Below are 19,433 nucleotides of genomic sequence, written 5' to 3'. Positions count from 1 at the left end.
TTCCTGGTAGGCCTGTTAGGACTGTGGGTCTGTAGTTAGTTAGTCTGTTCCTGGTAGACCTGTTAGGACTGTGGGTCTGTAGTTAATTAGTCTGTTCCTGGTAGGTCTGTTAGGACTGTGGGTCTGTAGTTAGTTAGTCTGTTCCTGGTAGGTCTGTTAGGACTGTGGGTCTGTAGTTAGTTAGTTAGTCTATTCCTGATAGACCTGTTAGGACTGTGGGTCTGTAGTTAGTTAGTTAGTCTGTTCCTGGTAGACCTGTTAGGACTGTGGGTCTGTAGTTAGTTAGTCTGTTCCTGGTAGGCCTGTTAGGACTGTGGGTCTGTAGTTAGTTAGTTAGTCTGTTCCTGGTAGGCCTGTTAGGACTGTGGGTCTGTAGTTAGTTAGTCTGTTCCTGGTAGGCCTGTTAGGACTGTGGGTCTGTAGTTAGTTAGTTAGTCTGTTCCTGGTAGGCCTGTTAGGACTGTGGGTCTGTAGTTAGTTAGTTAGTCTATTCCTGATAGACCTGTTAGGACTGTGGGTCTGTAGTTAGTTAGTCTGTTCCTGGTAGACCTGTTAGGACTGTGGGTCTGTAGTTAGTTAGTCTGTTCCTGGTAGGCCTGTTAGGACTGTGGGTCTGTAGTTAGTTAGTTAGTCTATTCCTGATAGACCTGTTAGGACTGTGGGTCTGTAGTTAGTTAGTTAGTCTGTTCCTGGTAGACCTGTTAGGACTGTGGGTCTGTAGTTAGTTAGTCTGTTCCTGGTAGGCCTGTTAGGACTGTGGGTCTGTAGTTAGTTAGTTAGTCTGTTCCTGGTAGGCCTGTTAGGACTGTGGGTCTGTAGTTAGTTAGTCTGTTCCTGGTAGGCCTGTTAGGACTGTGGGTCTGTAGTTAGTTAGTTAGTCTGTTCCTGGTAGGCCTGTTAGGACTGTGGGTCTGTAGTTAGTTAGTCTGTTCCTGGTAGACCTGTTAGGACTGTGGGTCTGTAGTTAGTTAGTCTGTTCCTGGTAGACCTGTTAGGACTGTGGGTCTGTAGTTAGTTAGTCTGTTCCTGGTAGGCCTGTTAGGACTGTGGGTCTGTAGTTAGTTAGTTAGTCTATTCCTGATAGACCTGTTAGGACTGTGGGTCTGTAGTTAGTTAGTCTGTTCCTGGTAGACCTGTTAGGACTGTGGGTCTGTAGTTAGTTAGTCTGTTCCTGGTAGACCTGTTAGGACTGTGGGTCTGTAGTTAGTTAGTCTGTTCCTGGTAGACCTGTTAGGACTGTGGGTCTGTAGTTAGTTAGTCTGTTCCTGGTAGGCCTGTTAGGACTGTGGGTCTGTAGTTAGTTAGTCTGTTCCTGGTAGGTCTGTTAGGACTGTGGGTCTGTAGTTAGTTAGTCTGTTCCTGGTAGACCTGTTAGGACTGTGGGTCTGTAGTTAGTTAGTCTGTTCCTGGTAGGTCTGTTAGGACTGTGGGTCTGTAGTTAGTTAGTTAGTCTGTTCCTGGTAGACCTGTTAGGACTGTGGGTCTGTAGTTAGTTAGTTAGTCTGTTCCTGGTAGACCTGTTAGGACTGTGGGTCTGTAGTTAGTTAGTCTGTTCCTGGTAGACCTGTTAGGACTGTGGGTCTGTAGTTAGTTAGTCTGTCCCTGGTAGGCCTGTTAGGACTGTGGGTCTGTAGTTATTTAGTTAGTCTGTTCCTGGTAGACCTGTTAGGACTGTGGGTCTGTAGTTAGTCAGTCTGTTCCTGGTAGACCTGTTAGGACTGTGGGTCGGTAGTTAGTTAGTCTGTTCCTGGTAGGCCTGTTAGGACTGTGGGAGTGTAGTTAGTTAGTTAGTCTGTTCCTGGTAGACCTGTTAGGACTGTGGGTCTGTAGTTAGTTAGTCAGTCTGTTCCTGGTAGGCCTGTTAGGACTGTGGGTCTGTAGTTAGTTAGTCTGTTCCTAGTAGACCTGTTAGGACTGTGGGTCTGTAGTTAGTTAGTCTGTTCCTGGTAGTCCTGTTAGGACTGTGGGTCTGTAGTTAGTTAGTCTGTTCCTGGTAGGCCTGTTAGGACTGTGGGTCTGTAGTTAGTTAGTTAGTCTGTTCCTGGTAGACCTGTTAGGACTGTGGGTCTGTAGTTAGTTAGTCTGTTCCTGGTAGGCCTGTTAGGACTGTGGGTCTGTAGTTAGTTAGTCTGTTCCTGGTAGGTCTGTTAGGACTGTGGGTCTGTAGTTAGTTAGTCTGTTCCTGGTAGACCTGTTAGGACTGTGGGTCTGTAGTTAGTTAGTCTGTTCCTGGTAGACCTGTTAGGACTGTGGGTCTGTAGTTAGTTAGTCTGTTCCTGGTAGGTCTGTTAGGACTGTGGGTCTGTAGTTAGTTAGTTAGTCTGTTCCTGGTAGACCTGTTAGGACTGTGGGTCTGTAGTTAGTTAGTCTGTTCCTGGTAGACCTGTTAGGACTGTGGGTCTGTAGTTAGTTAGTCTGTTCCTGGTAGGTCTGTTAGGACTGTGGGTCTGTAGTTAGTTAGTTAGTCTGTTCCTGGTAGACCTGTTAGGACTGTGGGTCTGTAGTTAGTTAGTCTGTTCCTGGTAGGTCTGTTAGGACTGTGGGTCTGTAGTTAGTTAGTTAGTCTGTTCCTGGTAGGCCTGTTAGGACTGTGGGTCTGTAGTTAGTTAGTTAGTCTGTTCCTGGTAGGCCTGTTAGGACTGTGGGTCTGTAGTTAGTTAGTTAGTCTGTTCCTGGTAGACCTGTTAGGACTGTGGGTCTGTAGTTAGTTAGTCTGTTCCTGGTAGGCCTGTTAGGACTGTGGGTCTGTAGTTAGTTAGTTAGTCTGTTCCTGGTAGGCCTGTTAGGACTGTGGGTCTGTAGTTAGTTAGTCTGTCCCTGGTAGGCCTGTTAGGACTGTGGGTCTGTAGTTAGTTAGTCTGTTCCTGGTAGGCCTGTTAGGACTGTGGGTCTGTAGTTAGTTAGTCTGTTCCTGGTAGGTCTGTTAGGACTGTGGGTCTGTAGTTAGTTAGTCTGTTCCTGGTAGACCTGTTAGGACTGTGGGTCTGTAGTTAATTAGTCTGTTCCTGGTAGACCTGTTAGGACTGTGGGTCTGTAGTTAGTTAGTCTGTTCCTGGTAGACCTGTTAGGACTGTGGGTCGGTAGTTAGTTAGTCTGTTCCTGGTAGGCCTGTTAGGACTGTGGGTCTGTAGTTAGTTAGTCTGTTCCTGGTAGGCCTGTTAGGACTGTGGGTCTGTAGTTAGTTAGTCTGTTCCTGGTAGGCCTGTTAGGACTGTGGGTCTGTAGTTAGTTAGTCTGTTCCTGGTAGGCCTGTTAGGACTGTGGGTCTGTAGTTAGTTAGTCTGTTCCTGGTAGGTCTGTTAGGACTGTGGGTCTGTAGTTAGTTAGTCTGTTCCTGGTAGGTCTGTTAGGACTGTGGGTCTGTAGTTAGTTAGTCTGTTCCTGGTAGGTCTGTTAGGACTGTGGGTCTGTAGTTAGTTAGTCTGTTCCTGGTAGGTCTGTTAGGACTGTGGGTCTGTAGTTAGTTAGTTAGTCTGTTCCTGGTAGGCCTGTTAGAAGTGTGGTTCTCTGCATCTGAACGCTTAGGTCTGACCAAAACATTACAATAAGTTGTATAATGTATTTCTTTTACTCTTTCTGTTTTTCTTAGTAGGGTGCCGCCTGTTGGCAACTCTCAAAGTACTGTCCATTTCTCACCAAAAACAAACCATACCATTCCCATTATTTCACATGGAACAGAGTTCTACATTTTACTGCCGATGCGTCATGTAAGTGACACATATGGTTTATTTTAAACATGCGTAAATTGTTGCCGCCTTTTAAGGACATCACATAATGATAGGTTTTGGTAAATATTATAAACACTGTGAGCAATACAGTTGTTTGTGAAAATGTCTCGGGTGTTTCTTGTTGGCTACAACATGAGTATTTCTGTCTCATAGAGCAGGTGCCCTTGTTATGTAGCCAGTAGAGTGGACTCCGCTGGGTGCATGTCACTCTGTCTGAATAGCTGACAGCATTATGTCTTCTACCTCAATGAAAATCAGGCACATAGCCTCATGAGTACAAGTACAACTATTGATTCTATTTTATACACAGAGACAGACACCTGATGAATGGGTTGACAGCCATTGATTCTCCATGTCAACAATACCTATGAAGATTGTTTTTCTTTGTTGGTTGATTGGAAAAGGAGGGATGTAAGGATAGAGAGGTAGGGAGGGATGGAGGGAGGGATGGAGGCCAGAGGCCTGGGCTGGAGGACAGAGGATTCAGTGTGTGTGTGTGTGTGTGTGTGTGTGTGTGTGTGTGTGTGTGTGTGTGTGTGTGTGTGTGTGTGTGTGTGTGTGTGTGTGTGTGTGTGTGTGTGTGTGTGTGTGTGTGTGTGTGTGTGTGTGTGTGTGTGCCTTTAAGCTCACACGTCCATCTCCTGAGGTCTTTGTCATGGTGGAGACTCAGTCCTTTGATGTATTGATCTGAGAAGGGGGATGGAGAGACAAGTGAATGCTGTCTGGAAGGCCTGAGTCCTACACTGACACACTCACACATACTCAGACACACACTCCTATATAACAAACCCGTTCACCCATTTTGAATGTTATTGTTTTTGTGCATCTCAGCGTGATGTTCCATGGATTCCCTGGGGCATTTCATGTTTTCACGTGTATCTAAGTTATTGGCGTTCAAGCAGACAGAATTTAGGCCGGTATGATGCAGCAATGTGATAAAGTCGCTCTCAATACACTGGAAGTTAACAGTAATACGACTTTTAGATCGTGAAAACGTCTATCATACATGTCAGATTCTAATACTGGCCGATGTCATAACTCAGAAAGATGTCTTCTCTCAAATGAGCCATTGATCATATTTTTGCGATATTCCTACCTGGAGAAATGTCTAATTTAACGGAGGGTCTAGGACGTTTCCTATTTGTCTGCCTTTTTAGTTCAGGGTGCATTACATGGAGCCAGAGATATTATAGAAATACCACCCAGCAGACTGTCTACCAATCGCCTTCACATTGTCATGCTGCGTCACGCGGTTCCTAAGCTAATTGTAATGCAATCCCTTCTCAAAGTCAGCGTATATGTCGAGAAATGTGCCTATTTTCCTTGAGAGTACGTGATGTCACGATTCCAAAGCTATTAGATACTACAGATTGCAAGTTATTCATCTCACATCTCGGAAAAGATTTGTAATGTTGTACTTCTTGTCGATGAAATTCGTGCTAATGTTGGGTTTTTGAGCTAGCGACCAATAGACCCCCTGAAGGAGAGCGCTCCTTGTACCAGAATTGTCCAGAATGCACGACACGGCCCATTGTACATCTGCGAATGTAAGACTCCACTCTGTGAGGCACATCGATCTGCAGGTTGAACATGGTGAGATTGTAGACTCCTAAATTGATAGTGCAGTTTGTTCAGGTGATTTTACAGCTAACTAGCTCCACGCTGCCCTTTCCCAGCAAGACAAAAGGAACACTGTATCCCTACCTACATGTACATATTACCTCAGTTACCTTGGCTAACCTGTACCCCTACCTACATGTACATATTACCTCAGTTACCTTGGCTAACCTGTACCCCTACCTACATGTACATATTACCTCAGTTACCTTGGCTAACCTGTACCCCTACCTACATGTACATATTACCTCAGTTACCTTGGCTAACCTGTACCCCTACCTACATGTACATATTACCTCAGTTACCTTGGCTAACCTGTACCCCAACCTAGATGTACATATTACCTCAGTTACCTTGGCTAACCTGTACCCCTACCTACATGTACATATTACCTCAGTTACCTTGGTTAACCTGTACCCCTACCTACATGTACATATTACCTCAGTTACCTTGGCTAACCTGTACCCCTACCTACATGTACATATTACCTCACTTACCGTGGCTAACCTGTACCCCTACCTACATGTACATATTACCTCAGTTACCTTGGCTAACCTGTACCCCTACCTACATGTACATATTACCTCAGTTACCTTGGCTAACCTGTACCCCTACCTACATACATATTACCTCAGTTACCGTAGCTAACCTGTACCCCTACCTACATGTACATATTACCTCAGTTACCTTGGCTAACCTGTACCCCTACCTACATGTACATATTACCTCAGTTACCTTGGCTAACCTGTACCCCTACCTACATGTACATATTACCTCAGTTACCTTGGCTAACCTGTACCCCTACCTATATGTACATATTACCTCAGTTACCTTGGCTAACCTTAACCCCTACCTACATGTACATATTACCTCAGTTACCTTGGCTAACCTGTACCCCCGCATATTGACTCGGTACTCCATGTATATAGTCTAGTTATTGTTATTTTATTGTGTCATTTTTCAAATATTATTTTACTTTAAAAAAAACACAGCATTGTTGGTTAAGGGCTTGTAGGTAAGCATTTCACTGTAAGGTTTACACCTGTTGTATTTGGCACATTACATTTGATTTGATTTGTTATTATTGTGTGTAGCTACGTTCGCTAGCCAGCCAGCCAGCTTTGCAGATTTTCTAGTCGACTTGAGCTGCAACAGATTTCCACAACAATTTTCGAAGTTGCTACAAACCTTATTATATCACCAAAATGAAACATTTGTTCACAAAAAAGTATTGTTTTCACATATTAGTGTTATTTAACACAGTAATTTAAAGGACTGAGTGGTATTGGGTGGATTTTTCCTTTAATGCACTCCTCAGAACTTCTTCAAACACTCTGCTAAGCATGTAGGTGCGCAGGCACGCAGGCACGTAGGCACGCAGGCGCGTAGGCGCGTAGGCACGCAGGCGCGTAGGCGCGTAGGCACGTAGGCGCGTAGGCACGTAGGCGCGTAGGCACACAGGCATGCATTCACACACACACGCACCTGCACACACACTCACACACACACAGACACACACACACACACACACACACAGACACACACACACACTCACACAGACACACACACACACACACAGACACACACACACACACACACACTCACACAGACACACACACACGCACCTGCACACACACTCACACACACACACACACACAGATCCAGACATGATGATGGAGGGAATTAAAGCCACTTGGCAAAACACCCTGAGACCACAAGGCTGTGACACACACTGGAAACACACACACATAGAACATGACTACCGCAGGAATCTGTGGTCTGGAATAACAGCTATCCTAAGAATGTCAATTATACAGCTCTGTCTGTCCATAAATGGATGCCCACATCTTTGAACCAGAACATTCTTAAATGAAATATATGGAAACTTTAAATATTAATATTACGGCAAGTCATTGAATATACAATTATACATAACTCAACACAAACACACACACACAGACACACATACCCACAAACACACACGCACGCACGCACACACGCACGCACGCGCAAACACACACACACACACACACACACACACACACACGCACACACACACACACACACACACACACACACACACACACACACACACACACACACACACACACACACACACACACACACACACACACACACACAGCATTAACATTAAAAGCATGTGGGATTTATCCTTATCCTGTCTAGACCAATCACAATCTGAACCAGACTACAGTCTAAAGCTGTCTGCTCTGCTTATCTAGTGAGGTTGGAGATTTCAAATCATATTTCATCGAACTAGACGTCCTATCACAACATGCAGCTGGACATGTGAACAGGAGTGGCCTGTTATTCTAGGTATATTGGAGAGGCTTTAACAGGAGTGGCCTGTTATTATAGGTATATTGGAGAGGCTTTAACAGGAGTAACCTGTTATTCTAGGTATATTGGAGAGGCTTTAACAGGAGTAACCTGTTATTCTAGGTATATTGGAGTCTTTAACAGGAGTGGCCTGTTATTCTAGGTATATTGGAGAGGCTTTAACAGGAGTGGCCTGTTATTCTAGGTATATTGGAGAGTCTTTAACAGGAGTAACCTGTTATTATAGGTATATTGGAGAGGCTTTAACAGGAGTAACCTATTATTCTAGGTATATTGGAGAGTCTTTAACAGGAGTGGCCTGTTATTCTAGGTATATTGGAGAGGCTTTAACAGGAGTAACCTGTTATTCTAGGTATATTGGAGAGGCTTTAACAGGAGTAACCTGTTATTCTAGGTATATTGGAGAGGCTTTAACAGGAGTAACCTGTTATTCTAGGTATATTGGAGAGTCTTTAACAGGAGTAACCTGTTATTCTAGGTATATTGGAGAGTCTTTAACAGGAGTAACCTGTTATTATAGGTATATTGGAGAGGCTTTAACAGGAGTAACCTATTATTCTAGGTATATTGGAGAGTCTTTAACAGGAGTGGCCTGTTATTCTAGGTATATTGGAGAGTCTTTAACAGGAGTAACCTGTTATTCTGTTCCTCATTCCCATCAGGCCACCTCAGTTTGGTCCAAATACCCAAACTCCCCAACTCCCTCTTCCCAAGCACTCTCTCTAGACCCATTCATATTTACCAGCCCTAGCCCTATCCCAGGCCAATCCCACAGCCCCTGCCCTGGCCACAACCACAACCAGAACCCCCTACACCAGGCAAAGCCACAGCTCCAGCCACAGCTCCAGCCCAATGCTGCCCCAGCCTTGGCTGTTTATCTGTAGGTCAGTTCACAGCTTTTAGTACAGTCCTTAATGAGGCTCAGAGGGGTTAGAGTACTGGATCAGAGCAGGGCTGGACAGAGACAGCTGTCTGCATGCCCTGCCACACAACCACTCAACCACACGCAAACCTGCAAATGCTCAGACACACACATACATACACACACACACACACACACACGCACACACACACACACACACACGCACACACTGGCAGCCATGTTCACACACACACCAACGCTACTAATATGGTTCAGAGCCCAGTACTGACTACCTCTCTGTTTCTCCTGAACATCTGAGACTGAGTACAGTATGTCTGTGACTTTCAGTCTCCACCGTTAGGATATCTGTGTGTGTTTCAGAGAGAGAGAGAGCGAGAGAGAGTTAGAAAAAGAGAGCAGCGCCACTCTTCTGTGATGTCTGAAGTCTCCAGCATCGCTCTGTCACATGTCCCTCCTCTCACACACCTGTGTACAGACAGATTGATGGACGTGTGGTTGACAGATTGACAGACGTGTGGTTGACAGATTGAGGGACGTGTGGTTGACAGATTGACGGACGTGTGGTTGACAGATTGAGGGACGTGTGGTTGACAGATTGACGGACGTGTGGTTGACAAATTGACGGACGTGTGGTTGACAGATTGATGGACGTGTGGTGATACATTGACGGACGTGTGGTTGACAGATTGACGGACGTGTGGTTGACATATTGACGGACGTGTGGTTGACAGATTGATGGACGTGTGGTTGACAGATTGAGGGACGTGTGGTTGTATCTGACTCTGAGTGCTTATATGACCCAGACAGGGCAGACAGTTCTCTCTCCAGTCTCCCTGTTTCACTGTGTTCCTCCATGTCTCTCCCTGTTCCTCCACTGTGTTACTCCATGTCTCTCCCTGTACTTCCACTGTGTTCCTCCATGTCTCTCCCTGTACCTCCACTGTGTTCCTCCATGTCTCTCCCTGTTCCTCCACTGTGTTCCTCCATGTCTCTCCCTGTTCCTCCACTGTGTTCCTCCATGTCTCTCCCTGTTCCTCCACTGTGTTCCTCCATGTCTCTCCCTGTTCCTCCACTGTGTTCCTCCATGTCTCCCCCTGTACCTCCACTGTGTTCCTCCATGTCTCTCCCTGTTTCACTGTGTTCCTCCATGTCTCTCCCTGTTCCTCCACTGTGTTCCTCCATGTCTCTCCTTGTTCCTCCACTGTGTTCCTCCATGTCTCTCCCTGTTTCACTGTGTTCCTCCATGTCTCTCCCTGTTTCACTGTGTTCCTCCATGTCTCTCCCTGTACCTCCACTGTGTTCATCCATGTCTCTCCTTGTTCCTCCACTGTGTTCCTCCATGTCTCTCCCTGTTCCTCCACTGTGTTCCTCCATGTCTCTCCCTGTACCTCCACTGTGTTCCTCCATGTCTCTCCCTGTTCCTCCACTGTGTTCCTCCATGTCTCTCCTTGTTCCTCCACTGTGTTCCTCCATGTCTCTCCTTGTTCCTCCACTGTGTTCCTCCATGTCTCTCCCTGTTCCTCCACTGTGTTCATCCATGTCTCTCCTTGTTCCTCCACTGTGTTCCTCCATGTCTCTCCCTGTTCCTCCACTGTGTTCCTCCATGTCTCTCCCTGTACCTCCACTGTGTTCCTCCATGTCTCTCCCTGTACCTCCACTGTGTTCCTCCATGTCTCTCCTTGTTCCTCCACTGTGTTCCTCCATGTCTCTCCCTGTTTCACTGTGTTCCTCCATGTCTCTCCCTGTTCCTCCACTGTGTTCCTCCATGTCTCTCCCTGTACCTCCACTGTGTTCCTCCATGTCTCTCCCTGTACCTCCACTGTGTTCCTCCATGTCTCTCCCTGTACCTCCACTGTGTTCCTCCATGTCTCTCCTTGTTCCTCCACTGTGTTCCTCCATGTCTCTCCCTGTTTCACTGTGTTCCTCCATGTCTCTCCCTGTTCCTCCACTGTGTTCCTCCATGTCTCTCCCTGTACCTCCACTGTGTTCCTCCATGTCTCTCCCTGTTCCTCCACTGTGTTCCTCCATGTCTCTCCCTGTACCTCCACTGTGTTCCTCCATGTCTCTCCCTGTTCCTCCACTGTGTTCCTCCATGTCTCTCCCTGTTCCTCCACTGTGTTCCTCCATGTCTCTCCCTGTTCCTCCACTGTGTTCCTCCATGTCTCTCCCTGTTCCTCCACTGTGTTCCTCCATGTCTCCCCCTGTACCTCCACTGTGTTCCTCCATGTCTCTCCCTGTTTCACTGTGTTCCTCCATGTCTCTCCCTGTTCCTCCACTGTGTTCCTCCATGTCTCTCCCTGTTCCTCCACTGTGTTCCTCCATGTCTCTCCCTGTTCCTCCACTGTGTTCCTCCATGTCTCTCCCTGTACCTCCACTGTGTTCATCCATGTCTCTCCTTGTTCCTCCACTGTGTTCCTCCATGTCTCTCCCTGTACCTCCACTGTGTTCCTCCATGTCTCTCCTTGTTCCTCCACTGTGTTCCTCCATGTCTCTCCTTGTTCCTCCACTGTGTTCCTCCATGTCTCTCCCTGTTTCACTGTGTTCCTCCATGTCTCTCCCTGTTCCTCCACTGTGTTCCTCCATGTCTCTCCCTGTTCCTCCACTGTGTTCCTCCATGTCTCTCCCTGTTCCTCCACTGTGTTCCTCCATGTCTCTCCCTGTACCTCCACTGTGTTCATCCATGTCTCTCCTTGTTCCTCCACTGTGTTCCTCCATGTCTCTCCCTGTTTCACTGTGTTCCTCCATGTCTCTCCCTGTTCCTCCACTGTGTTCCTCCATGTCTCTCCCTGTACCTCCACTGTGTTCCTCCATGTCTCTCCCTGTTCCTCCACTGTGTTACTCCATGTCTCTCCCTGTACCTCCACTGTGTTCCTCCATGTCTCTCCCTGTACCTCCACTGTGTTCCTCCATGTCTCTCCTTGTTCCTCCACTGTGTTCCTCCATGTCTCTCCCTGTTTCACTGTGTTCCTCCATGTCTCTCCCTGTTCCTCCACTGTGTTCCTCCATGTCTCTCCCTGTACCTCCACTGTGTTCCTCCATGTCTCTCCCTGTTCCTCCACTGTGTTCCTCCATGTCTCTCCCTATTCCTCCACTGTGTTCCTCCATGTCTCTCCCCATTCCTCTCTCCTCCAGACCTGTTTATTGTTCAAGAGATGTTATAACTTATAACTTACACACAGGACAGGAAGTGACCTTTATTAACGAACCAGGGAAGGAGAGGGGAGACATACACACATGCAAGGACATGCAGTTGCACGTGCACGCACACAGACACACACTCACACACACATTGTGGATAAAGGAAGTTGGCAGCACCTGATCAATTACCATGGGTCTGTGATAATATATGACTACTCCGCTTTGTTTCTATAGTGATCTCTTTTGGTTTACTACCTGGTATCTACATCTCTCTTTTCTCCATCTCTCCCTGTCTCCATCGCTCTGTATCCCTGTCTCCATATCTCTGTCTCCTTCCCTCCCTCTCTCTGTCTCAATCTCTCCATCTGTCTGTCTCGTCCTCTCCTTCTCTCAATCCCTCTCTTTCCTCCCCATCTCTGTTTCTCTCTAGTCGTCTGGAGCAGAATGGGATCAAGTCAGTTCCTCCCGGCGCCTTCTCTCCCTACAAGAAGCTGTGCAGGATGTAAGTATATACTCTCTGGGACTGAAATACACAAAGTACACTTCCTCTAGGGCTGAAATACACTAAGTACACTTCCTCTAGGGCTGAAATACACTACATACACTTCCTCTAGGGCTGAAGTACACTTCTTCTAGGGCAGAAGAAAACATGTACTGTAAGAACACTAGCTGTAGGGCTGAAGTATTAATGCAAGTATATACCCTCGAGGGTTGAAGTACACTAACTACACTTCCTTTGTTGCTGAAGAACAGATGTACTGTAAATACACCAGGTCTATGGATAAAAGAACATAAGTGAGTGTAATCCACTTAGACTCATTTCACAACCCAGCCTACTGCACCTAAAAAAAGAACTGGTGAAACGTTGACAATGTACTTTGTTGTCGGGCCAGAGGGCGAGGCGGCCAATCAAAACATAATTAGTAAATCTTACCTTCTTATTTTCATGTCACAACCCAAACTATTAGATTCAGACTAAGAGCAGGAAAAGGTAGAAGGCTACAGAAGGCTACAAGCTGAAACCTCTCCACTGTAATAACACCGCTCATATTTCAGTGCTGGTACAGTATTCTCAGCCTACGTAGAGTGTCTGTCTGACTGCGTAGACACACTATAAACTGTGGCAGAGAGGATTATGGATATGATGACTATATGATATGATATTGGGGAAGGAGAGAGTGCTGGAACGAAGACTAATGGTTTTCTCATCCTTTTCTTCTCTCCCTTTTCTGCGGTATTTATGGGGGGGGGGGGCAGTCCAGTAGTATCTCAGCCTCACCAACCACCCGCTGACCAGCCTAGCCCTAAAATACAGGGGCTACTCGTCACAACTAGCCTGTTCTGGATTGAAGACTGAGGGTTCCTCTTCCTCTCCTCCTTTCCACTCTGTCCTGCTTACGGCAGTGATTTCCAGTCAAGTAGTATCTCAGCCTCCAGTGCATCCACCAACCAGTCGCTAACCAGTTTAGCCCCAAAATACATGGGCTACTGGTCACAACTAGCCACAGCCAAACACTAGGTTAGACACCAACCCCATACCAACCTCATTCTTTCACCCTCCCTCTCTACTCCTTACCCTTATGCTACTCTTGCATTTCAGTATATCGTCTCGAAGTTTTATAAAGCCTATAGCGCTAACAAAACAGATCACTACAGATCAGTGGCGGTTGGTGCCGTTTAAGATGAGGGAGGACAATTATTTATTTTTATGAGCATGGCCTTATTTATATTACAGCATATTAGATGACTCTCATTCATATTTCATTCCCCCAGCTCAATGCAACATCAATAGGTTTAGGCTATAACATGATACTAGAATTTTCCCTATACCCATCATGAGGTTACAACAACATAGCCTATGAATGAAAGTTTACAATGTGCACAGGTCGAGAGAAATTGGAGGAATCAAGGTGATTTGCCTTGCAAAATCTTGCCTGCATCTAGCTGATCTAGGGTGTAATCATTAGTCCAACAGTTGCAAACGAGAGTTTCTATTGGACAAATTCAGGTATGTTTATTCCCATTTCATACCGTTTGCATCCGTTTAAGAAACTTTTTTCAAAAGAATCGACGGAATGAATACACTCCTGATCATCACAAACCTCACAACTTACATATCAGCCACATATAGTGCTCTTGGAAAGTATTCAGACCCCTTCACTTTTTCCACATTTTGTTACGTTACATCCTAATTCTAAAATTGATTAAATCGTTTTTTTTTTCTCTCATCAGTCTACACACAATACCCCATAATGACAAAGCAAAAACAGGTTTTTAGAAATTTTTGCTAATTTATATATTTTTAAACTGAAATATCACATTTACGTAAGTATTCAGACCCTTTACTCAGTACTTTGTTGAAGCACCTTTAGCAGCAATTACAGCCTCGAGTCTTCTTTGGTATGACGCTACAAGCTTGGCACACCTGTATTTGGGGAATTTCTCCCATTCTTCTCTGCAGATCCTCTCAAGCTCCGTCAGGTTGGATGGGGAGCGTTGCTGCACAGCTATTTTCAGGTCTCTCCAGAGATGTTCGATTGGGGTCAAGTCCGGGCTCTGGCTGGGCCACCCAAGGACATTCAGAGACTTGTCCCGAAGCCACTCCTGCATTGTGTTGGCTGTGTGCTTAGGGTCATTGTCCTGTTGGAAGGTGAACCTTTGAGTGCTGAGTGAGTGCTCTGGAGCAGGTTTTCATCAAGCATCTCTCTGTACTTTGCCCTGTTCATCTCTGCCTCGATCCTGACTAGTCTCCCAGTCCCTGCCGGTGAAAAACATCCCACAGCATGATGCTGCCACCACCATGCTTCACCATAGGGATGGTGCCAGGTTTCCTCCAGACGTGACACTTGGCATTCTGGCCAAAGAGTTCAATCTTGGTTTCATCAGACCAAATACTCTTGTTTCTCATGGTCTGAGAGTCTTTAGATACCTTTTTGGCAAACTCCAAGCAGGCTGTCGTGTGCCTTTTACTGAGGAGTTGCTTCCGTCTGGCCACTCAACCATAAATGCCTGATTGTTGGAGTGCTGCAGAGACAGTTGTCTTTCTGGAAGTTTCTCCTATCTCCAAAGAGGAACTCTAGAGCTCTGTCAGAGTGACCATTGGGTTCTTGGTTATCTCCCTGACCAAGGCCCTTCTTCCCCAATTGCTCAGTTTGGCCGGGAGGCCAGCTCTAGGAAGAGTCTAGGTGGTTCTAAACTTCTTCCATTTAAGAATTATGGAGGGCACTGTGTTCTTGGGGACCTTCAAGGCTGCAGACATGTTTTGGCAACCTTCTCCACATCTGTGCTTCAACACAATCCTGTCTCGGAGCACTACAGACAATTCCTTTGACCTCATGGCATGGTTTTTGCTCTGATATGCACTTTCCAAATCATGTCCAATCAATTTAATTTACCACAGGTGGACTCCAATCAAGTTGTAGAAACATCTCAAGGATGATCAATGGAAACAGGATGCACCTGAGCTCAATTTCGAGTCTCATAGCAAAGGGTCTGAATACTTATGTAAATAAAGTATATCTGTTTTTTAAATGTAATACATTTGCAAAAAAAATCTGAAACCCTGTTTTAACTTTGTCATTATGGGGTATTGTGTGGGGTATTGTGAGGATATATATTTTTTTAATCCATTTTAGAATAAGGCTGTAACGTAACAAAGGTCTGAATACTTTCCGAAGGCACCTAGCTATGCGCTCTCCTGCTCTCATCTTTTCCATTCGTTTTTGGATTTCAATGCACAGCACATCAGCTGTCTGTGACCAGGCAAAAATGTTCAAACCAAACATCAAAACCACTAACCGTTACACACAGCCTACATCAGTGTCACCATATGAGCTAACGTCAAGTCAACATAGCTACTAGAACTAACGCATTAGTAAGCACGCTACAATCATCAGTGTACAGTTAGCAGTTTAGCAGTTACTCTGATGGGCCCCTGTGGCAATAAATTAGTAAAACCAAAATATTACGTTGACTTGAAAAAGTTCCAGTGTTCGATAGCCATAGCCAGCTAGCTAACATATCATCCCCCTCTGTTCAAGCAGGATGTTTGAGTAGGCTAAACTAGCTAGCTGCATTGGCTAGCTAAGTAAATGGAAGTGAACATTTAATTTGAAATATAGCTAGCTCTCTCTCTCTTTGAGTCAACTACTCACCACATGTTATGCACCGCAGAGCTAGCTAGCTGTACCTTATGCTTTCAGTACCAGATTCTCTGATCCTTTGATTGGTGGACAACATGTCAATTCATGCTGCAAGAGCTCTGATAGGTTGGAGGACGTCCTCCAGAAGTTGTCATAATTACTGTGTAAGTCTACGGAAGGGGGTGAGAAGCATGAGTCTCCTAAATTTTGTATAGAAGTCAATGTACCCAAAGGAGGACAGAAACTAGCGGTCCTCCAGCTACACCATGGTGCTACCCTACAGAGTGCTGTTGAGACTACTGTAGACCTTCATTACAAAACTGTGTGTTTTAATCAATTATTTTGAGACGTGAATATATTGATTATAGCTTTATCTAAAAATACAACTTTTTAATGTTTCACAATGTGTTTCCCTCGCATAATTCACTGAGAAGGATGGTTGTCCCCTTCCGCCTCTGGGGAGCTTCTACTACAGATCTCTATTGATAAAAATAGGTGACAGGGGGACCCTCTGTGTAAACATACTAACACACATGCTCTCACGTTGACCCAGTTTGTATGACCCTACATATGAACTGTGTTGTTACCCTGGAACACGACAGGAGTGTGTCTAAAATCAGACGATGTAACCTCCTACTAATCTGACGCTCTATTTTCACATGACAGGAGTGTGTCTGAGATCAGATGCTTAGCCAGGAATCTATTTTCACATGACAGGAGTGTGTCTGAGATCAGATGCTTAGCCAGGAATCTATTTTAACATGACAGGAGTGTGTCTGAGATCAGATGCTGTAACCTCCTCCTAATCCAGAGCTCTATTTTCCAGGAAACATCAGGCTTTTGCACTAGACACTTATTTAGCACTTAGTTTAACATTAGCCTCAAATGGGATCATTTCACATCTTAAAGACCACACGATGATTTCCCTTTAAAGACATGCAGTTGACTGGAGTTCACTGCACACACACACACACACACACACACACACACACACACACACACACACACACACACACACACACACACACACACACACACACACACACACACACACACACACACACACACACACACAGACACACAAACAGACAAACACTTCGTGGTTAGCTTGTGGCCAGAGATCTGTGGATCCTGTTAACGACAGGCATTTACAGAAACAGCCTGTTCCATATGGACCATAGCCCTACACCCCATTAATACACCACACACACACCACACTATTCTGGGTTTTGATTGGCTAGCAGTGTCGTCAACTCACTTCTGTCCGAATATCATTGGCTGCTTCAGGAAGTTCTAGAATGGAAACTTGAATAATAAGTTATGGTACTGTAAGGACTTAGTTGAGTCCTAGGGGTTAAGGGTTAGAGTTACAGTATGAAAGTTGGGCCTGGCTGAAGACAAGATCTCCCACATTGAATGCCTCTTTAACCCCCCCCCCCATTTCACCCCCCCCCCCCCCGCTTCAGAGACCTGAGTAATAACCAGATATCCGAAATAGCTCCTGATGCCTTCCAAGGCCTGAGATCTCTCAACTCACTGTGAGTCACTATAACCATTGATGGATAAGTGCATTTCTGATTTATTGTTGATTGATTGAGTCACTGATTAATTAATTAATTTATCAATTGATCTTTTCCAGAGTCCTGTATGGGAATAAGATTACGGAGCTTCCCAAAGGAGTGTTTGATGGACTATATGCCCTACAACTACTGTAAGTACACAATGGCTACTCCTTGATAATATTCAGCTTACATTGATGATTGTCAGTAACATATTTCCCTTTTCTATTTTTTTAACTCTTTCTCCCCCACCCCCTCTCTCTGTCTCTTTCTATCTTTCTCTCTCTGTGTATCTCGCTCCCTTTCTCCCCTCCACCCCCTCTCTCTCTCTCTGTCTCTCTCTCTCTCTCTCTACCTTCCTGTCCCAGGTTGTTGAATGCCAATAAGATCCACTGTGTTCGGGCCAATGCCTTCACAGACCTGCAGAACCTCTCTCTACTGTCTCTGTATGACAACAAGATACAGACTGTGGCCAAGGGCACCTTCGCTTCTCTCAGAGCTATACAGACACTGTAAGTTACACACACACAGACACACACACACACACACACAGGGGCACTTGCACACACACGTGTGCACACACTCACAATCATGCACGCACGAATGTGGACACACACACGCACGCAAACACACGAACACACACACAGACACACACACACACACACACACATTCTTCTCTGTCACCATAAAACATGAGTCAAGCCACAGCTGTTTACTCCGTAATAACACAGGAATGGAAACATGTAAATCCATCATCGTGACAATTACACACACTCAGGAAATTCAAACACACACACACCTTCAGGTAATTCAAAATCAAGCCAATACACCCTCCATTCAAGCGTGTGCCAGTGCTGCCTTAATTAACAAACACTGTTATCAACGCTGATAGCAAACTGCAGTAGGGTTTTGACTGATTAACTTGAGCAGTTTATATTTGGCAAGGACAATTGTGTTATGTTGTATAACACATATAAACAAGTATATGCACGCACAAACACTCAGACACACACACACACACCTGTGAAGTTGATTGATCATGTTGTCCCTTGGCTCACCTGACAAAACATTTCTCACCCAGAGCCCCATAGACAACAGGGTAGACGGTTCACACACCCAAGCATACACACACACATACACATACACGCCACACACACACAAACACACACACACACACACTGGTGTCTGAGATCCAGTCTATAACTAGCCTCTTGTTGAACCTGGATTCTGAGAAAAGAAGTACAAATATCCTCTACCCGGTCCCTGCTATTTATACTGCCCACACTAGGCCGTGATGACTACAATAATACTGTAGATCCCATCATCTCCACAGTGACCGTACGCACATATCCCAACCAGAAGACATGGATTACAGGCAACATCCGCACTGAGCTAAAGACTAGAGCTACTGCTTCAAGGAGCAGGACACTAATTTGGAAGCTTAGAAGAAATCCCGCTATACCCTAAGAAGAAACATCAAACAAGCAAAGTGTCAATACAGGACTAAGATTGAATCCTAATACACCGGCTCTGACGCTGGTCGGATGTGGCAGGGCTTGCAAACTATTACGGACTACAAAGGGAAACCCAGCCGTGAGCTGCCAGGTGACACGAGCTTACCAGACGAGCTCAACGCCTTTTATGCTTGCTTCGAGGCAAGCAACACTGAAGCATGCATGAGAGCACCAGCTGATCCAGATGACTGTGTGATCACGCTCTCCGTAGCCGATGTGAGCAAGACCTTTAAACAGGTCAACATTCACAAGGCCGCAGGGCAAGACGGATTACAAGAATGTGTACTGACACGTGCCAACTGACACGTGTCTTCACTGATATTTTCAACCTCTCCCTGACCGAGTCTGTAATACCTACATGTTTCAAGCAGACCACCATAGTCCCTGTGCCCAAGAAAGTGAAAGTACCCTGCCTAATTGACTACCACCCTGTAGCACTCACGTCGGAAGCCATGAAGTGCTTTGAAAGGCTAGTTATGGCTCACATCAAC

General features: G+C 45.6%; 1 protein-coding gene across 4 annotated transcripts in view; it reads left to right on the top strand.

The window, feature by feature from the left end:
* LOC106589770 (slit homolog 1 protein) overlaps positions 1–19,433 on the top strand; it is a 230,758-nt gene that overhangs the window by 153,733 nt on the left and 57,592 nt on the right. For all 4 annotated transcript variants that reach the window (XM_045710028.1, XM_045710026.1, XM_045710029.1 and 1 more), the window contains exons 10-13: positions 12,158–12,229; positions 17,336–17,407; positions 17,509–17,580; positions 17,797–17,940. In XM_045710028.1, coding sequence (XP_045565984.1) covers positions 12,158–12,229; positions 17,336–17,407; positions 17,509–17,580; positions 17,797–17,940 — 360 coding nt within the window. The remainder of the gene's footprint in view (positions 1–12,157; positions 12,230–17,335; positions 17,408–17,508; positions 17,581–17,796; positions 17,941–19,433) is intronic.

Source organism: Salmo salar, chromosome ssa28 (genome assembly GCF_905237065.1).
Source record: "Salmo salar chromosome ssa28, Ssal_v3.1, whole genome shotgun sequence".
Taxonomy (NCBI): domain Eukaryota; kingdom Metazoa; phylum Chordata; class Actinopteri; order Salmoniformes; family Salmonidae; genus Salmo; species Salmo salar.
This window is presented reverse-complemented; position numbering and strand designations above follow the sequence as displayed.